This window comes from Chanodichthys erythropterus, chromosome 4 (genome assembly GCF_024489055.1).
Source record: "Chanodichthys erythropterus isolate Z2021 chromosome 4, ASM2448905v1, whole genome shotgun sequence".
NCBI classification, from domain to species: Eukaryota; Metazoa; Chordata; class Actinopteri; order Cypriniformes; family Xenocyprididae; genus Chanodichthys; species Chanodichthys erythropterus.
This window is the reverse complement of record NC_090224.1, coordinates 18,612,538-18,630,798: the sequence shown is the minus strand read 5'-3', so window position 1 is coordinate 18,630,798 and position 18,261 is coordinate 18,612,538. Positions and strand designations below refer to the sequence as shown.

The 18,261-nt window shown below is 43.9% G+C and overlaps 2 protein-coding genes and 1 pseudogene across 2 annotated transcripts; all 3 read right to left on the bottom strand.

Moving 5' to 3' along the window:
• Positions 1–672: 672 nt before the first annotated feature.
• On the bottom strand, positions 673–1,698 carry LOC137018580 (trace amine-associated receptor 13c-like). Its single transcript, XM_067383250.1, has one exon. The coding sequence runs from the start codon at positions 1,696–1,698 to the stop codon at positions 673–675; it is 1,026 nt and encodes a 341-aa protein (XP_067239351.1).
• A 3,467-nt stretch (positions 1,699–5,165) lies between these two features.
• Positions 5,166–11,973, bottom strand: LOC137018961 (trace amine-associated receptor 13c-like; annotated as a pseudogene).
• Positions 11,974–13,387: 1,414 nt separating this feature from the next.
• Positions 13,388–14,410, bottom strand: LOC137018579 (trace amine-associated receptor 13c-like). The gene has a single exon (XM_067383249.1). The coding sequence runs from the start codon at positions 14,408–14,410 to the stop codon at positions 13,388–13,390; it is 1,023 nt and encodes a 340-aa protein (XP_067239350.1).
• Positions 14,411–18,261: the final 3,851 nt, after the last annotated feature.

The following is an 18,261-nucleotide window of genomic DNA, read 5'->3' as shown; positions in this document are numbered from 1 at the left end:
ACTCCACTTTTATAGCCTTGTTGTGTTTATAATCGTGCCCTTGCAAACTATTATAACTTGAACTTTCAGGGAAAATGTTTCTTAAACAAAGACTGAAAGAGTTGTCGGAAGCTTAGTGATGCTGAAGTCATGCGACCGTGGTGTAGTTCGTTTATAGCCTACATTTAGGTAGGCCAACTTCTGCTGTCTGCCTTTACACTTCAAAATGTATAAAAGTTAGGTTAATTTGTGAAGATTATTATGATGAACAACACATATGAAAATTATAAACTTTTGTAAGCCAGAGCTTATTTTCTGCAACAGCCAATGGAAAAAAACCTATTTGGTGAGGGAACCAAGGTGATGCAAACTCAAGATACAAAAATACGTCATTACTGCAGCATTCTATGCACATATTGTTTATAAGTGTGCGAGGATTCCCTCATTTTTGCTCATACAGTCCTACAAAATGAGCTGGCAGTTTTTTAGACCTGGTATTTATGTATATTTATGTTTAAAATACAGTCATGTCTGCCTCACAACTTGTTGAACTAAGATGGACTGCTTTTGCTTTTTTTGTTGAAAAAGTTTAATTTTCATATAGGCCACTGTTTTGATCTTTTTCATAGATAAAACACATGGGATTTTACACTGTTGTTTATTTATGTGAGGTCAGATCACAATGAAATAAAGTCAAACCGTGAGAACAGTGATGTCAGACGAGTTTGGTTCAAATATTCTCATTGTTATAATGAGAGAAAGGGTTTTTCTAAACCATGGGTAGAAAAAGCCATAAATGATGGGGTTTATGGTTGAGTTAATGTAACCTAACCAGACAAACACTTCAAAAAGAGCAGCTGGGGTAGAAAAGTTGATGTAGGGATCCATTATAGAGTTAATAAAAAAAGGCAGCCAGCAAAAAATAAAGGCACCCACAACCACACCAAGAGTTTTTGCTGCTTTGCGCTCAGATCGTCGAGAGCTTTTAAAAACATTCACATTTTCATTATGGTTTGCCTCACTGATTGTTCTTACATGTTTTTTTGCAACTACAAAAATCCTCACATATAGTCCAACCATGACAGAACAAGGCAAGAAAAATGTTAATAATGTGTCTAAAACAGACCACAATTTACTGAAAAGCAGACTGCAACTTCCTATACAGTATCTTGATTTGATATATTCCTCCAGTCCTTCCACATTAGCCTTTGAATACAGTAAACCATATGAATAGGCTGCAACCAAGGTCCAACTTATCAGCACCATGACCCATGCAACAGGTATGGTTATTCTTGTAGGGTATTGAAGAGGATAACACACAGCCTGATGTCGATCAACAGCAATACAAACAAGATGCAAAATAGACACAGATGTGAGAAATAAGTCAAAAGTGGAGTGGAGCAAACAGAAGGCATCTCCATAGTACCAGCAGCCACTGACAGAACGGATCATACTGAAAGGCATGACCACCAGTCCAAGCAGAAGATCCGTGAGAGCCAGAGACATCACCAGGATGTTAGTGGGAGTCTGGAGCTGTTTGAAGTGTGCTATGGAGATGATGACCACAGAATTTCCTAGAATAGTCACAGTCATCGCTGATACCAATATGAGATACAACACAGTCTGAGTGGACACAAGATGTGTGCCTTTAAGACAAGAGTTGTTCACTGCAGGAAAACAAAACTCAATGGAATCATATTCTTGTGATGATAAATCCATCTTGCCTGTCATGTTTTCTTCTTCTTTGTCTACGAAAACATGACTCTTTATTCTGCTTTAGCTGGATGGGTTAGGCTTTTAAATATTCTTCATGGTCTTCTCTGACCCTCCCACATCATCACAGGGTAGCAAATGACAATCAAGCACTCATTAAAAATGAAGAGTTAAAATTAAATATACAGAAAAATCTTTTTCAAAACAAAAAATTCTGTTTGTCTATTGTTTATACATGTAAAAGTATAGTTTTAATCAATGTTTTTTTTTGTCATTGAGATAATGTTGTAGTTTTTATTAATATTTTGAATTAGTTTTTATTTTCTAATTTTCCTTTTTCATTTAAATTAAAGGTCGGTATGAAATGAAAGTTGCAATTTTCTTTTCTTCCTTATCTCAAACAAGAAAAATGTACAGCGGGACTTGATTTTTTCCATCGGAAATTGATTGAATGGTTGTGGCTTTCTATTGGTGGATCACATGTGAGTGACAGGTTGTCCCACCCTCACGCCAGTAACGCGTCATCAGAGAAGAGAATAAGTTATTTTGATTAAAGATTATGTGGGCATTGGAAAAAAATGTGGAAGGAAAAATCATTTATATAAAAAACTGCAACATCCATATTCTTAAAATATGTCAGTAGCATTGTTTTGTCTCAAGATGTACAGCACATTTATAAAAGCTACTTAAATGCCCTAATTGAACGAAGGTCTAATCCTGGTTTAGTCTTAGCCATGTCTGTGTGTTTTAGTTAACTATAAAAATCCTTAAATTTAAATTAAATAGTGTAAATGACAGAATAAATGAAAGCTATGCCATTTTATCCCATGGCAAAGCTGAAAATCCATCCATTTGTTAGTACCAGAATTAATTATGGTACTGATCTGTTTGGCCTTTTGGCCTCTCCAAAAGACAAATAAATCCTATGAATCAAAATGCAGCACCACGGATCATAACATGCCTCCCCATTTTTAATAGACATCATTGGTTACCTGCACATGAAGGCAAAAGAGCTTAAAGTACACATGAAATCAAAATTGACCTTATTTACTTTGTTAGTGCATAATACTGGTCTTGTGGTAAACAATTAACATTAAAAGCTAACATTACACACTGTTGGAGAGATTTATAAAACTAACAGTGTTGTTAGTTTTAAAATGTTAAAGGTGCTAAAGAGGATGTTTTGTTTTATACATTTTTGCAATATTACTTGAAACTGTCTAACTAACTGATAAAACTAACTGATAAAAGACTATTTATTAGGTGCACTGAAAGTAATAATATTAATATACATCGTCTGTGCACGAGGTAGGGCCTTAAAAACATCAGCCAATCGTTTAAACGATTGGCCCTCTGGCTTGTCAATCACTGCCATTACGTTCCTTGTGAGAGACGAGCACGGCTGCGCGCTCCAGTAACTTTCTACACTCCACAGGCGCCGCATGCAATGTTTTTGTCAGGAGACAGGAATAACAAGTGCAGATTATGAGTTACCTGCAGTGAGTCCAACATAATGAATCCAAAAAACACAACACAGCGAATGCCGGTGGTAAACACTCGTGTTCCAATACTCGTGCACGATTTTTAGGAGGCGTTCCTTTGAAATTAGCTGTGAAGGAGGGGGGCTGTTCTTACGCATGCGCTCATTTCAAAAACTCAGTAAGAGTCTTTGGATTCTCAGTCGACAAAAAAATCCTCTTTATCACCTTTAATGCTGCCGATTGGGAATGCAGGCCTTTTCCCAAAAGTCTTGGACCTCCTTCATGGTCTGCACTGATGCTTCATGCTTTACTATACACTTTTTTCCCATTCGGTGCAGATATTCTCGAAAAACATTGACAATGAAAGGGGAAAGTGACATGTGAAGGTCAAGTATGGTAACCCATACTCGGAATTTGTCCTCTGTATTTAACCCATCCAAGTTATTATTTGTCCTCTGTAATCCAAGTTAGTGTGTGTGAGTGTGTGTGTTCACTGCTCACTGGAAACCGTGGACACACACACCCTGAGCAGTGGGCAGCTATTATGCTGTGGTACTTGGGGAGCGATTAGGGTTAGGTGCCTTGCTCAAGCGCACCTCAGTCATTTCCTTCCAGTGCTGGAATTAGGCCATGACTGCCCCCATGTAAAATTGAGATAAAGACTCCTTCTTGCTTTTAAGCTAGTATACTTCATCCTGGTTACACAAAGTGGCCATCTGATATCAAAAACAGACAAAATTTTAACAGTGAACGAAACTTTCACTAATATCACCAATCAGATATCAAGTACCTGTTGATAAAAAGATGCATGCTTTGAGCATACCTTAAATGACAAATTATCTGGATGAAATTTTGCATACGTTACTAAATCACCCCCCAATAAGGGCCACACTAATGTGCACGGATAAATTATTTATAATAAATACTGCAATATTCCATAAAAAAATAGAATTGTTCATTGTCCATTTTTAAATGTCTATAATTTGTATTATTTCAGTTTCAGTTTTAGTTTTTTTTAATATATTAAGTTAAACTAAATGAACATCAGAAATGTTGCCTTGGCAACTAAGTTTAAGTTTTTATATTTTATTTCACTTAAATTTATTTTAATTCAAGTAGTAAAAATGTTACTTTAAGATTTTAGTTTTAGTGTTTTAGTTAACTATAATAAGCCATCTTAAATTAAATAGTGTAAATGATAGTATAAATGAAAGCTATGCCATTTTTCCCATGGCAAAGCTGGGAATCCATCTGTTTGTTACTAGTAGAATTAAGTATGGTACAGACCTGGGGTGCATTTCCCGAAAGCATCATTGGAGAACAGTCGTAAGTCCCATTGAAATCTATTGGTAATGACGGAACTTGCGACCATAGTCGCTTTGGGAAATGCACCCCTGTTTAGTGGCCTCCCCAAAAGACAAATAATTCCTATGAATCAAAATGCAACACCACAGATCATGACACATCACCCATTTTTAATAGACACACTGGTGAACGGCACAAGAAGGCAAAGAGCTTTATGCTATAAAGGATGCCCCCCCATCCTTTAATATATATATAAGAATATACAAACAATATACGGTACAATACATCTTCAGTATTAATTTGAAAAAATGGCAACAAGATGATCATATTTCTGGCCAGCAGAGCAAATGCCACTGAGATTAATAAAAGCTAGATCTCCTTGGGTTAAAAAATACTGAAACCTACTGAAGAAATATGCCATAAAGCATGCCACTTTTGAATGTGAACTGAAAACTGGTTAAATTTTAAAAATGCTCGAAACATCAAATCAGAATTCAATTAGGTTTTTCATAATTTGGGATGCAATGTGCAATTAATGTCATCCATAATGTACTGTAAGTGTGCCAGAGATCTGATTTTAGGTCACCCTTTAATTTAGCACAGATTAAACATCTGATTTTACAATGTTCTTTATATGATTTGCTATAGGAAGCATCAGTGTGCTGCACGGTGAATTCAGAAATGGAATCAAACAGTGAAAACATTGATGTCAGATGAGTTTGGTTCAAATATTCTCATTGTTATAATGAGAGATTTTCGAAACCATGGGTAGAAAAGACCATATATGATGGGGTTTATGGTTGAGTTAATGTAGCCTAACCAGACAAACACTTCAAAAAGAGCAATTGGGGTGGAAAAGTTGATGTAGGGATCAATCATAGAGTTAACAAAAAACGGCAGCCAGCAAATAATAAAGGCACCCATGACTACACCGAGAGTTTTTGCTGCTTTACGCTCAGATCGTCGAGAGCTTTTAAACACGTTCTCATTTTCCTGCTGGTTTGCATCATCAAGTTCCCATTCAGTCGGTCACGTTCGACGTACGTCGGACAGACCGACGAATAGGAATCTCGCCAGAGAAGCCAATCTACTTCGAGTGTAACTAAACGAGCCAATGCACATTGGCATGCAATCATCTGCATCAGCTGCTCACCTCGCAGCGCGGGTATATAATGAGCAGCAGGTGCGTTGCATCTTCAGCTTTTCGCTTCGGAGCCGAACTACTGCAAACACGGTGGTTTCTACGAGCGAGTGTTTGAAGAACGGACTTCAACGAGCCAGCTCTCTCTCTGACTGCTCTTCTCGTCCGGTGCAGGAGGAACAGCACAGCAGCGGGGCCGATTTTTTCTTCTTTGCTTTGTGTTTTGCCTTTTTTTATTTGAGCAAATTAAGCTGTGTATCAGCGTGAAGGCCGTTTTCACGGCTGGTGACGGTGCGCTTTAAGAGCGCTAAAAAGCTGTTCTCACAGCTGGTAAGAGCAGCGTCTGCAAAGAGAGTGCACACGACAGGCTGCACATTCCCTGTCTGTGCTGCAGCGGCTATTCCCCTGCGTGCTTCAGCACCTAAAAGAGTCAGTCCTTGAAAGAGCTTACACGAGTAGTTCGCGTCTTTTTAAAGATGTCGTTCTACTTGTGTGCTGCTGGATGCGGTCGTTACCTGGCGCCCCGGGATGGTCACCAACGCTGTATCGCGTGCTTGGGCTTAAGGCACGCTGAGGCGGCGTTTGTGGACGAGTCATGTACCCATTGTGGGATGATGACCGTCGCGGAGTTGCGGTCTAGACTCCAGTTCCTGCAAAGGGGCGGAGTCGCGGTGCCGTTGCCTCGTTCCAATCCTCCTCAGAGGGTTGCTTCGGGCAGCGGCACTGGTGACCTGAGGATCACGGTGAGCGCGCTTCCTTCGGGGAACCAACCCCCTAGGAACCCTCATCCCTCCTGCACTCCGCAGCCAGTAGAGCTGCCGGGGGAGCGCGTGTTTGAAGAACGGGGGAGTTGCTATGCAACTGTGCCCTAACTCCACCTGGCGGGGGGAGCCGTCTCTCCCTTCCCGGGCCTGTAAGCACTCGTCGGATCTTACCGGCAAGGCTTACCAGGCCTGTGGGGAAGCTGCCTCTGCCCTACACGCTATGGCGTTGTTGCAGGTCCATCAGGCCAAGGCACTGAGGGATCTGCACAAGGGTGGTCATGACCCACAAGTTCTTCAGGAACTTCGTGCCGCGACGGACCTCGCGCTTCGTGCGACGAAGGTTACGGCGCGGTCAGTGGGTCGTGCGATGTCCACACTTGTGGTCCAGGAGCGCCATCTCTGGCTGTGTCTCGCGGACATGAGGGATACCGACAAGGTCAGGTTTCTTAATTCCCCCGTGTCCCAGACCGGCCTCTTCGGCGACGCGGTCGAGAACTTTGCCCAACAGTTCTCGACTGTACAAAAGCAGTCTGAGGCCATCAGTCATATCCTGCCGAGGCGGTCAGCTGCTGCTCCACCACCGCCCGCAGCACCTCAGACTGCTCGTCGCCGAGGGCGCCCCCCTGCGGCCGCCCCCGCTCCCGCGCCCCAGCAGCAGCAGCCTCCGGCTAAGCGGCGCCGTGGAGCCGGTCGCGGTCGGGGCGCCCAGCCCGTCCCGCCACCCCCCAAGAAGAAGGGTGGCTAGGCCAAGTCCAAGCGGCCCTAGGACGGGCGACCCGGAGATGGAGAGGACTGCTCTACAGGAGGTGGTGACCGCACCGCTCCTTCCCCCGGAGGAGGGCCGGGTGGAAAATCTTTTGTTTCCTTTTGTTTTTGTTCCGCCGCTGGCCCAACAGCCAGCGGTACCCAAATTCTCAATAAAAGAGCAGTTTCCTCTATCTCCGGGTCCGAAGAGGGCTCGGAGAGCAGTGGGAGGGCAAGAACCTCACCACTCTCATCCCCCTCTTCTCTCGCCAGCGGACAGCAGCGAGCAGCAGGCAGTCAAAGCCTCGACTGCTCCCTCTGTCCACCCGTGGAAGCAGGTAAGTGTTGCACAGCACACTGTGACGCCGCGTCGGGCCGCCTCGCAGAGAGAGCCCCCCGGGCCGCGTCCCTGCGTTCCACCTCGCTGCCCCGCTGCGGGTGCGCCTGTGGTTCCTCTGGTCCCGCTGGTACGGTCTCTGGGGGCCTGGTTAGCGCTCACCAGTCCGTCCCGCTGGCTCATTCGGACCATCAGGCTCGGCTATGCGATTCAGTTCGCCCGGCGTCCCCCCAGGTTCAGGGGTGTCCACTTCACTGTAGTGAAAGATGTCGATGCCCCTGTCTTGCGTGCGGAGATCGCAGTCCTACTGGCGAAGGATGCGATACAGCCGGTCCCTCCAGCCGATATGAGGTCAGGGTTCTACAGTCCCTACTTCATTGTACCCAAGAAAAGCGGCGGGTTACGACCGATCCTGGATCTGCGCGTCTTGAATCGGAGCCTTCACAAGCTACCGTTCAAGATGCTCACGCAGAAACGCATTTTCGAATGCGTCCGTCCCCGGGATTGGTTTGCAGCGATCGACCTGAAGGACGCGTACTTTCATGTCTCGATCCTTCCGCGACACAGGCCTTTCCTGCGGTTCGCGTTCGAAGGTCGGGCATATCAGTACAGAGTCCTACCCTTCGGGCTGGCCCTTACTCCCCGCGTCTTCACGAAGGTCGTGGAGGGAGCCCTTGTTCCCATGAGAGAACAGGGTGTTCGCATTCTCAACTATCTCGACGACTGGCTCATTTTAGCACAGTCCCGGGATTAGTTGTGCGAACACAGGGATTTGGTGCTCAGACACCTCAGCCAGTTGGGGCTTCAGGTCAACTGGGAAAAGAGCAAACTCGCCCCGGTGCAGAGGATCTCTTTTCTCGGTATGGAGTTGGATTCGGTCGAGCAGATAGCACGCCTCACAGAGGAACGTGCTCGGTCAGTGTTGAACTGCCTGAATACGTTCAACGGCAGGACAGCGGTCCCACTGAAATTCTTTCAGAGGCTCCTGGGGCATATGGCGGCTGCTGCGGCTGTAACACCGCTCGGTCTGCTTCATATGAGACCGCTTCAGCACTGGCTTCACGGCCGAGTCCCGAGATGGGCGTGGCAGCATAGCACGTTCCGGGTGTCAATCACTCAGGAGTGCCGCCGAACCTTCAGTCCGTGGTCGGACCCCTTGTTTCTTCGGGCAGGAGTGCCCTTAGAACAGGTGTCCCGGCATGCTGTGGTGTTCACAGATGCTTCTGCCACCGGCTGGGGTGCCACGTACAACGGGCATGCAGTGTCAGGGGTTTGGACGGGACCCCATCTGCATTGGCACATCAACTGCCTCGAGTTGCTGGCAGTACGCCTTGCTCTGAGCCGCCTCAAAGGCCTGCTACGGGGCAAGCATGTACTGGTCCGTACGGACAACACTGCGACCGTTGCGTACATCAACCATCAAGGTGGTCTACGCTCCCGTCGCATGTCACAACTCGCCCGCCATCTCCTCCTGTGGAGTCGGAAGTTTCTGAGGTCGCTTCGCGCCATTCATGTCCCCGGTGTGCTCAACCGTGTGGCCGACGAGCTATCACGAGCTGCGCTGCCAGGAGAATGGCGACTCCACCCCCAGGTGGTTCAGCTGATCTGGAGAGAGTTCGGAGAGGCTCAGGTAGACCTGTTTGCCTCACCAGAAACCTCCCACTGCCAGTTGTTTTACTCTCTGACCGGGGGAACACTCGGGACAGACGCACTGGCACACAGCTGGCCCCGGGGCCTGCGCAAATATGCGTTTCCCCCAGTGAGCCTACTTGCACAGACTCTGTGCAAAGTCAGGGAGGACGAGGAGCAGGTCTTGCTGATTGCGCCTTACTGGCCCAACCGGACCTGGTTCCCAGAACTCTCACTCCTCGCGACAGCCCCTCCCTGGCCCATTCCTCTGAGGAACGACCTTCTTTCTCAGAGACGGGGCACTCTTTGGCACCCGCGTCCAGACCTCTGGAAACTCCATGTCTGGTCCCTGGACGGGACGCGGAGGTTCTAGGTGACTTACCCCCGAGGTACTTAACACCATCACTTCGGCTCGCGCACTGTCTACGAGACGTGCTTACGCCTCGAAGTGGAACCTGTTCGTCGAGTGGTGCTCTTCTCGCCGGGAAGACCCCCGAAGATGCTCGATCGGTGTCGTGCTTTCCTTCTTGCAGCAGGGGTTGGAGCGTAGGCTGTCCCCCTCCACCCTCAAAGTCCATTCTGCTGCTATCTCCGCTTACCACGACCACATAGATGGCAAATCTGTTGGTCAGCACGACCTGGTCGTCAGGTTCCTTAGGGGGGCGAGACGGTTAAATCCTCCTCGTCCCCCCTCCATACCCTATTGGGACCTTACTCTGGTGCTCAGAGCACTTCAGATTGCTCCCTTTGAGCCTTTGCTGTCAGCAGACTTAAAGATTCTGTCTATGAAGACTTTGCTGCTGGTGGCATTGGCCTCCGTCAAGAGGGTAGGGGACCTGCAGTCATTTTCGGTCGACGAATCGTGCCTACAGTTCGGGCCGGGTGATAGCCATGTGGTACTAAGACCCCGGCCTGGCTATGTGCCCAGGGTTCCTACCACTCCCTTCAGGGACCAGGTAGTGAGCCTGCAAGCGCTGCCCTCGGAGGAGGCAGACCCAGCCCTGGCTTTGCTCTGTCCAGTTCGCGCCTTGCGACTGTACATAGACAGAACTCGAAGCTTCAGGACCTCAGACCAGCTCTTTGTCTGTTACGGAGGCCAGCAGAAGGGAAAGGCTGTCTCCAAGCAGAGGATGGCCCACTGGATAGTGGATGCCATCGCCCTGGCTTACCTAGCTCAGGGCGTGCCCTGCCCGCTCAGGTTGCATGCTCACTCCACGAGAGGTGTGGCATCCTCCTGGGCGCTGGCTCGTGGCGCCTCGCTACAGACATTTGTAGAGCTGCGGGCTGGGCGACACCTAACACGTTCGCTAGATACTATAGCCTTCGTGTCGAGCCGGTCTCCTCCCGTGTTCTCGCCTCAGGTCAGAGGCACGGAGAGGCCCCGGCTTAGTGTCGGCTTGCTGCGTTACATGCGCGTTCTATTCTCCAGAGAGTCCCTACGGGCAGACCCTGTTGAGTCCTCCGGTTACCCTTCGGCAGCCGACGTGGCGGAGCATCTGGCGCCAGGCCTATACTCCGTTGTATCCTTGAGAACCGGATTTAGGCTGGGTTCCATATGTGTGACCCTACGGGGATCCCATATGGCTTTTCCACGGCTGCTCTTAAACGAAGCCCGTGTCTTTCCCTCTGGGAGAACCCATCTCTATCGAGTTGGAGTCACCCCAGTTCTTCCATATGTAGCACAGCCCTACAGGGTTAGTCCATATGTACTTCTCCACATAACTCCTTCGGGGAAGGATGTGGCTTCCGCAGCGTTCCTTCAAACGAAGGTTACGCTTTCCCAGCGTTATCCAATAGTCTCACTGAATGGGTTTTGGAACAACAGTGATCGACCCTCTCTGTGTGTTAGCCCTGTCCCACCGTCCGCAGGCAAGGGGGTTCAGGTGGCTTACAACAGAGCGCTGGAGGAGGGCAGCTCCTGTGGCGCTTTGGTAGGGATTCCTATTCGTCGGTCTGTCCGACGTACGTCGAACGTGACCGACTGAATGGGAACGTCTCGGTTACAAAGGTAACCCTCGTTCCCTGAAGGAGGGAACGGAGACGTACGTCCCGTCGCCACAGTTGTTGTCCTGCTGTGCTGCCGCCTGCTTGGTTCGGCTTCAGGGAACGAGGGTTACCTTTGTAACCGAGACGTTTTCTAGCATGCTTTTTTGCAACCACAAAAATTCTTGCATAAAGTCCAACCATGATACAAGGCAAGAAAAAACCTATTAATGTGTCTATAGCCCCCCACAATGCATTGAAAAGCAAAGTGCAACTTCCCATACAGTATATTGATTCAATATATTTCTCCAGTCCTTCCACATTAGCTTTTGAGTACACTATACCATATGAATAGGCTGCAACCAAGGTCCAACTTATCAGCACCATGACCCATGCAACAGGTATGGTTATTCTTGTAGGGTACTGAAGAGGATAACACACAGCCTGATGTCGGTCAATTGCAATACAAACAAGATGCGCAATAGACACAGCTGTAAGAAATAAGTCAAAAGTGGAGTGGAGCAAACAGAAGGCATCTCCATAGTACCAGCAGCCATCGACAGAACGGATCATACTGAAAGGCATGACCACCAGTCCAAGCAGAAGATCCGCGAGAGCCAGAGACATCACCAGGATCTTAGTGGGTGTCTGGAGCTGTTGAAGTGTGCTATGGAGATGATGACCACCAAATTTCCTAGAATAGTCACAGTCATCGCCGACACCAATATGAGATACAACACAGTCTGAGTGGACACAAGATGTGTGCCTTTAAGACAAGAGTTGTTCACTGCATGTTTTCTTCTTCTTTGTCTATGAAAACATGACTCTTTATTCTGCTTTAGCTGGACGGGTTAGGCCTTAAAATATTTTTCATGCTCTTCTCTGACCCTCCCACATCATCACATTATTACATTTTTAAATTAGTTTTTATTTTCATATTTTCACATAAGTCTGCATGAAATGGAAGTTGCAATAATCTTTTCTTCTTTATTTCAAACAAGAAAAACTGTTTGGCGGGACTTGATTTGTCCATCAGGAATTGATTGGATGGTTGTGGTTTTCTATTGGTGGATCAAATGTGAGTGACAGGATGTCCCGCCCTTGTGCCAGTAAACACGTCATCAGTATGAGTGAATGAATGAGGCATTTATACAGCGCTTTTCTTATGTAATACTGTATCCCAAAGCGCTTTACATTCATATCAGGGGTCTCTCCTCAAACACCAGTGTGCAGCATCCACTTGGATGATGTGACAGCAGCCACAGTACAGTGGTGCCAGTGCGCTCACCACACACCAGCTATAGGTGGAGACAAGAGAGAGAGAGATTGATAAAGCAAATTCAAAGGATTACAATAGGAGGCCATGACTGGTAAGGGCTAATGGAGGGAAGTTGGCCAGGACACTGGGGTTATACCCCTACTCTTTACAAGACGTGCCAAGGGATTTTTAATGACCACAGAGAGGGACCTCGGTTTAACTTCTCATCTGAAGGACGGTGCTTGTTACAGTATAGGACCCACACAGACCACAGGATGAGCACCCCTTGCTGCCTATTGTAGTTAACAACAATAACTTAAATTAAATAGTGTAAATAATAAATGAAAGCTATGCCATTTTATCCCATGGCAAAGCTGAAAATCCATCCATTTGTTACTAGTAGAATTAATTATGGTACTGATCTGTTTAGTGGCATCCCCAAAAGACAGATAAAGCATATGAATCAAAATGCAGCGCCACGGACCATAACATATTACCCAATTTTTAATAGACATGACTGGTGAATGCACAAGAAGGCAAAAGAGCTTTATGTTCTTGCCCAGACCATTAAAGATGTCTTTGGGCCCAATTCATAAACCACCCTCTTAAAGTATATTGTGTAAAGTATAGGAACACACTTTCTTGTTGCTGTTTTATATATATATATATATATATATATATATATATATATATATATATATATATATATATATATATATATATATATATATATAAAACAGCAACAAGAAGGTGTATTTCATGAGCATATGCCATTGAGATGAATAATGACGCTAAGGGATGCCCATCTCTTGGAAGGCTTTTATACAGTAGATCTCCTACATATGCCCTTAGCTGCACACAAGCATGCCACTTTTGCATCTGAACTGAAATTTGATTAAAACCTACTTTTTTAAAAAGTGTTCATAACATCAAATCAGAATTCAAGTAGGTTATTCATAATTCAGGATGCAATGTGTAATTAATATCATCCATTCTTTATGTGATCTGCAAAAGGAAGCATCAGTGTGCTGCACGGTGAATTCAGAATTGGAATCAAACAGTGAAAACACTGATATCTGACGAGTTTGGTTCAAATATTCTCATTGTTAAAATAAGAGAAAGGGTTTTTCTAAACCATGGGTAGAAAAGGCCATATATGATGGGGTTTATGGTTGAGTTAATGTAACCTAACCAGACAAACACTTCAAAAAGAGCAACTGGGGTAGAAAAGTTGATGTAGGGATCAATCATAGAGTTAATAAAAAAAGGCAGCCAGCAAATAATAAAGGCACCCATGACCACACCGAGAGTTTTTGCTGCTTTACGCTCAGATCGTCGAGAGCTTTTAAACACATTCTCATTTTCATGCTGGTTTGCATCAAGTTTTCTAGCATGCTTTTTTGCAACCACAAAAATTCTTGCATATAGTCCAACCATGACAGAACAGGGCAAAAAAAACCCTATTAGTGTGTCTAAAGCCCCCCACAATGCATTGAAAAGCAGAGTGCAACTTCCCATACAGTATATGGATTCAATAAATTCCTCCAGTCCTTCCACATTAGCTTTTGAGTACACTAATCCATACGAATATAACGCAGCCATGCTCCAACTTATCAGCACCATGACCCATGCAATAGGTATGGTTATTCTCGTAGGGTACTGAAGAGGATAACACACAGCCTGATGTCGATCAATAGCAATAAAAATTAGATGAAAAATAGACACAGATGTAAGAAATAAGTCAAAAGTGGAGTGGAGCAAACAGAAGGCATCTCCATAGTACCAGCAGCCATCGACAGAGCGGATCATACTGAAAGGCATGACCACCAGTCCAAGCAGAAGATCCGCGAGAGCCAGAGACATCACCAGGATGTTAGTGGGAGTCTGGAGCTGTTTGAAGTGCGCTATGGAGATGATGACCACAGAATTTCCTAGAATGGTCAAAGTCATCGCCGACACCAATATGAAATACAACACAGTCTGAGTGGACACAATATGTGTGCCTTTAAGACAAGAGTTGTTCACTGCAGGAAAACAAAACTCAGTGGGATCATATTCTTGTGATGATAAATCCATCCTGCCTGTTTCAGAAAACTTAGTCGGTAGTTTGTAACTTTAACAGTGAGAGGCCCTTAAATACTCTTAATCATCTTCTCTGACCCTCCTACATGATGAGGCAGCAAATAACAGCTAAGTACTTGAACTATGCATTATTTTATCTTAATAATTATTCATCTTGCATTCATTTGAAATATAAGTATTTCGTTAAATTCTAAATCTTTACTGTCACTTTTATATCAAATTAATGCATCCTGCACTTTATTTACCAGTTTATTGGTCCATATCTGGTAAGGGTTGCAATTTGCTGAAGCACTCAACATGGACCTCAAAGATACAAATGCAAGATTAAGATAATTTTCAATCCCATAATGCACTGCGATAAACTTGATCAAATATATCCAGACAGGGCTTAGATTAAGCCAGGATTAGGCTTTCATTTAATTAGGACATTTGAGTAGCTTTTATAAACGTGTCTTAGGAAAAAGACATTACTGGTGTGCATCTTGAGCCAAAACAAAGGCACTGACATATTTTAAGATATGCCAGTAGAAGTTACTTTCAGTTAAAACAGCTCAAACATGTATTTTAGTCTAGGACTAGGCTCAAGCCTTGTCTGTGAAACCAGGGGCCAGGATGTTGGATGAAGTGAGAGAAATGCCCTTTACAGTTCATTCAACACTGAAAAGTATCAATAATAAATAAATTAGTTTCCTACCTAGGTTTTGGAACAGAGCAAAAGACTATTATTTTTTATTTATTTATTTCTATTTTTTTTTTTAAAGAAATCAACCATATATCCTGGGCCTAATTCTTGACCTGACCATTATGTCTAATTCTACACACAAATGTTTTATACAAAAACACAACAGGAACACCATATTAAAAGGCTTTTTAAAAGGCTATAAAATATTTTTTTTATTCATATGTTAATTTAGTTTGTTTTAACTCTATAAATAAGGCTTTTCTCATCTTCACAATACATATTGTTTGTTTGTTGACTGCATTTTCTAATTAGCACAGAATGATGCAACTCCAGACCCTCTGAGCTGCAGGTGAATGTTCACTCCTGTAGGGATAAATCAGAATAAAGTGTGATTCTTTTGTAGTTTAATGAGGACGGGTGTGAATGAACTGATAAACAGCTGAACATATTGCAAACATGTTTAACACATTTAATAAGTCCCTCTGCTCGCGAACTGTATTTAGATAAAGAAAACATTAAACTAACCTCTAGTTATTTCCAAAGAATTTCTCTAGAGACAGAAATTACACAGGTATGATGTCAGTTTCACTGGAGGAATCAAAAAAACATTTGCTTAGGATTTTTTTAAGCATATTTTAGTTTTAATGAAATTTTAATTTTTTTTTACATTAAACACATTTGAATAATGTACAAATTAACACCAATGTTGTAGGTAATGCATTACAAGAAACATGAGTTACTTAGTCAGATTAGTTTTAATTAGTTTTTGTTAGTTTTCAAGTAACAAGTAAAGTAATGCATGAATTTTACAACAAAAGTTACTTTTTCAAACGCAAGTTTTCTTGACTGTTTTCACATGAATTGACACCTGTCCCCATGTTGAGAGATATCAGGAGTAAGTGCAGAGGTGTTGTGTGCATTGTGTAAACATGATGGTTATTGTAGTTCTAGACTGAATGTGAGCATTTACTCACCTCACTTGCACAAAAACAGATTCAGTATTCCTCAAAATTAATAAAAACAGTGAAATGCAAACTCAGAATATTACGCAAACCTGCAACATTTACATAAAACATACGAATAAGCAAAAATGACTTTAGACAAACATCACATTCACATTTGTGATTCATTTTTTGTTTTCATTGCTGAAGAAAGAGTGTTGAACTTTGTTCTCCAGCATCCTATACTTCAGAAATCCAGGGGTGAATTTCCCAAAGCCATGTTCACCAATTCCGTTGTTACCAACACAATTCTTTGTTGCGACCATAGTTGGCTAATGATGCTTTTAGGAAATGCACCCCAGAATAGCAGCACATCTGAAAGGTTTGTTTGAGCTGCGCCCTCTACTGTACGGGCGTGAATTTGCATTTCCTTCAACCCGAGGCTTCTTCATTTAACTTTTGGAAATGATGAAAAATGTTCTTAAAATGCATTAATTTATATTTTATGAAGGGTTTTTTATTTTAAAATGTATGGAACAAGGGCAAAACAAAATGTGTGTATATATATATATATATATATATATATATATATATATATATATATATATATATATATATATAGAGGATGAGGTTTGAATGTCTTTCTTACAGATGGTGAATTAATGGATGGATGGAGAGGACTGCAGAGCAGCACACATCAGTTGAACAGCACTGGAGCGGAGCATAGATAAGAATCACAAAACACTAGGAATTACTTTTGGAAACATGTGGAACTAGAGGTTTGAGGGGTGAAACATGGAAGGCAGGGTGAATTCTGTAATGTGCTGGGTGTTGTAACTCATAGGTGACGGGATTGTTTTACGACCTGAAAGGGACCGATGTACTTGGGACTCAGCTTACAACAGGGCATATACATTAAAATATCCATTCTATATCCGTGACATTACTTGACTGGTCCCTGAGTGGCCAGTGCACAAAGAGGAGTGAGAGGATTGAATTAACTGAAGTCGTTGAGCTCTGGGAACATAGGTGTGCACTGGAGGGCACCAAAGTGGAGCAAGATCTGTGGCAGAGGACTAAGTTATTTGTTCATCAATGTTCCACTGGATGGGACTGATTACAAGGGAGGAGGGAAACACTGGCTCTGGATGTTTAATGTTGTCTTCTGGGGTATGGAGACGGGATAAAACATACCCTGTAACGTTCGTGGACCCGGGTCGATATGAGATGGTAAAGTGGAAATGTTTGAAGAATAATGCCCATCTTGCCTGTCTTGAATTCAGTCCTCTTGTCTTCACGGAGATTTTGCTCCGCCAGAGTGAGTTTCTTGGAAAAGGCGGTGCAAGGAAGGAGTTTGGATGACTTCTCCTGCTGCTGGGACAATGCTGCGCCTACTCCTGAAGTTGAGGCATCAACTTCGACCACAAAGGGTTTGGAAAGGAATACTTTCCAAGGAATACTTGGAAAGAATTCACGTGATGGGCTTGGCAACTGGAGGCGAAGCCAGGGGATCCTCTTGACAAGGCGGAGCTGGAGAGTGGTGCAGAAGTGAAAGCCGTTTTGAGCTCTTGCATGGCGTGGTCCAGGACAGAGATTTGGGCCTGCCCTTTTACAGAGAGGTAAGAGGAGCAGTGATGGTACTGTAATTATGGATGAAACAACGGTAGAAGTTTGCAAAGCCAAGGAATTGTGGGAGAATTTTCATGAAAGTGGAAATTTAATGGTGGATACCTTCCCCTCATCCATCTTGATGCCTTTCTTGCTGATCTGGTAACCGAGGAAATGGATGGATTCTTGATGGAAACTGCTTTTCTCAGCCTTCAGGATGAGGTGATATTCTCTGTAGCGAATTAACTCAAAGGGGAAATATTAATAATTATTCATAACTCTATCTGATTTATTAATTATGAGTAATTATGAATATGTAAATCAGTTAATCAGATTTACTGGATATAGCTACATTAATCTTAATATTAAGTCAAGTCAAGTCAAATTTATTTATATAGCGCTTTTACAATTGGTAATTGTTTCAAAGCAGCTTTACATATTAGAAGCACAGAAAAAAAGGGAAGTGGTTAAAAATAAGCTGTACAAACAAGCGTGGTAATATGTAACATATACAAGATGGTGCTACATTAAGCCAATGTCGGCTGACTCCCAGGGATGGAAAAAAACCCCTAGGAGAAAAACCCAGCGTGCTAGCACTGGGAAAAAAGTCCTAG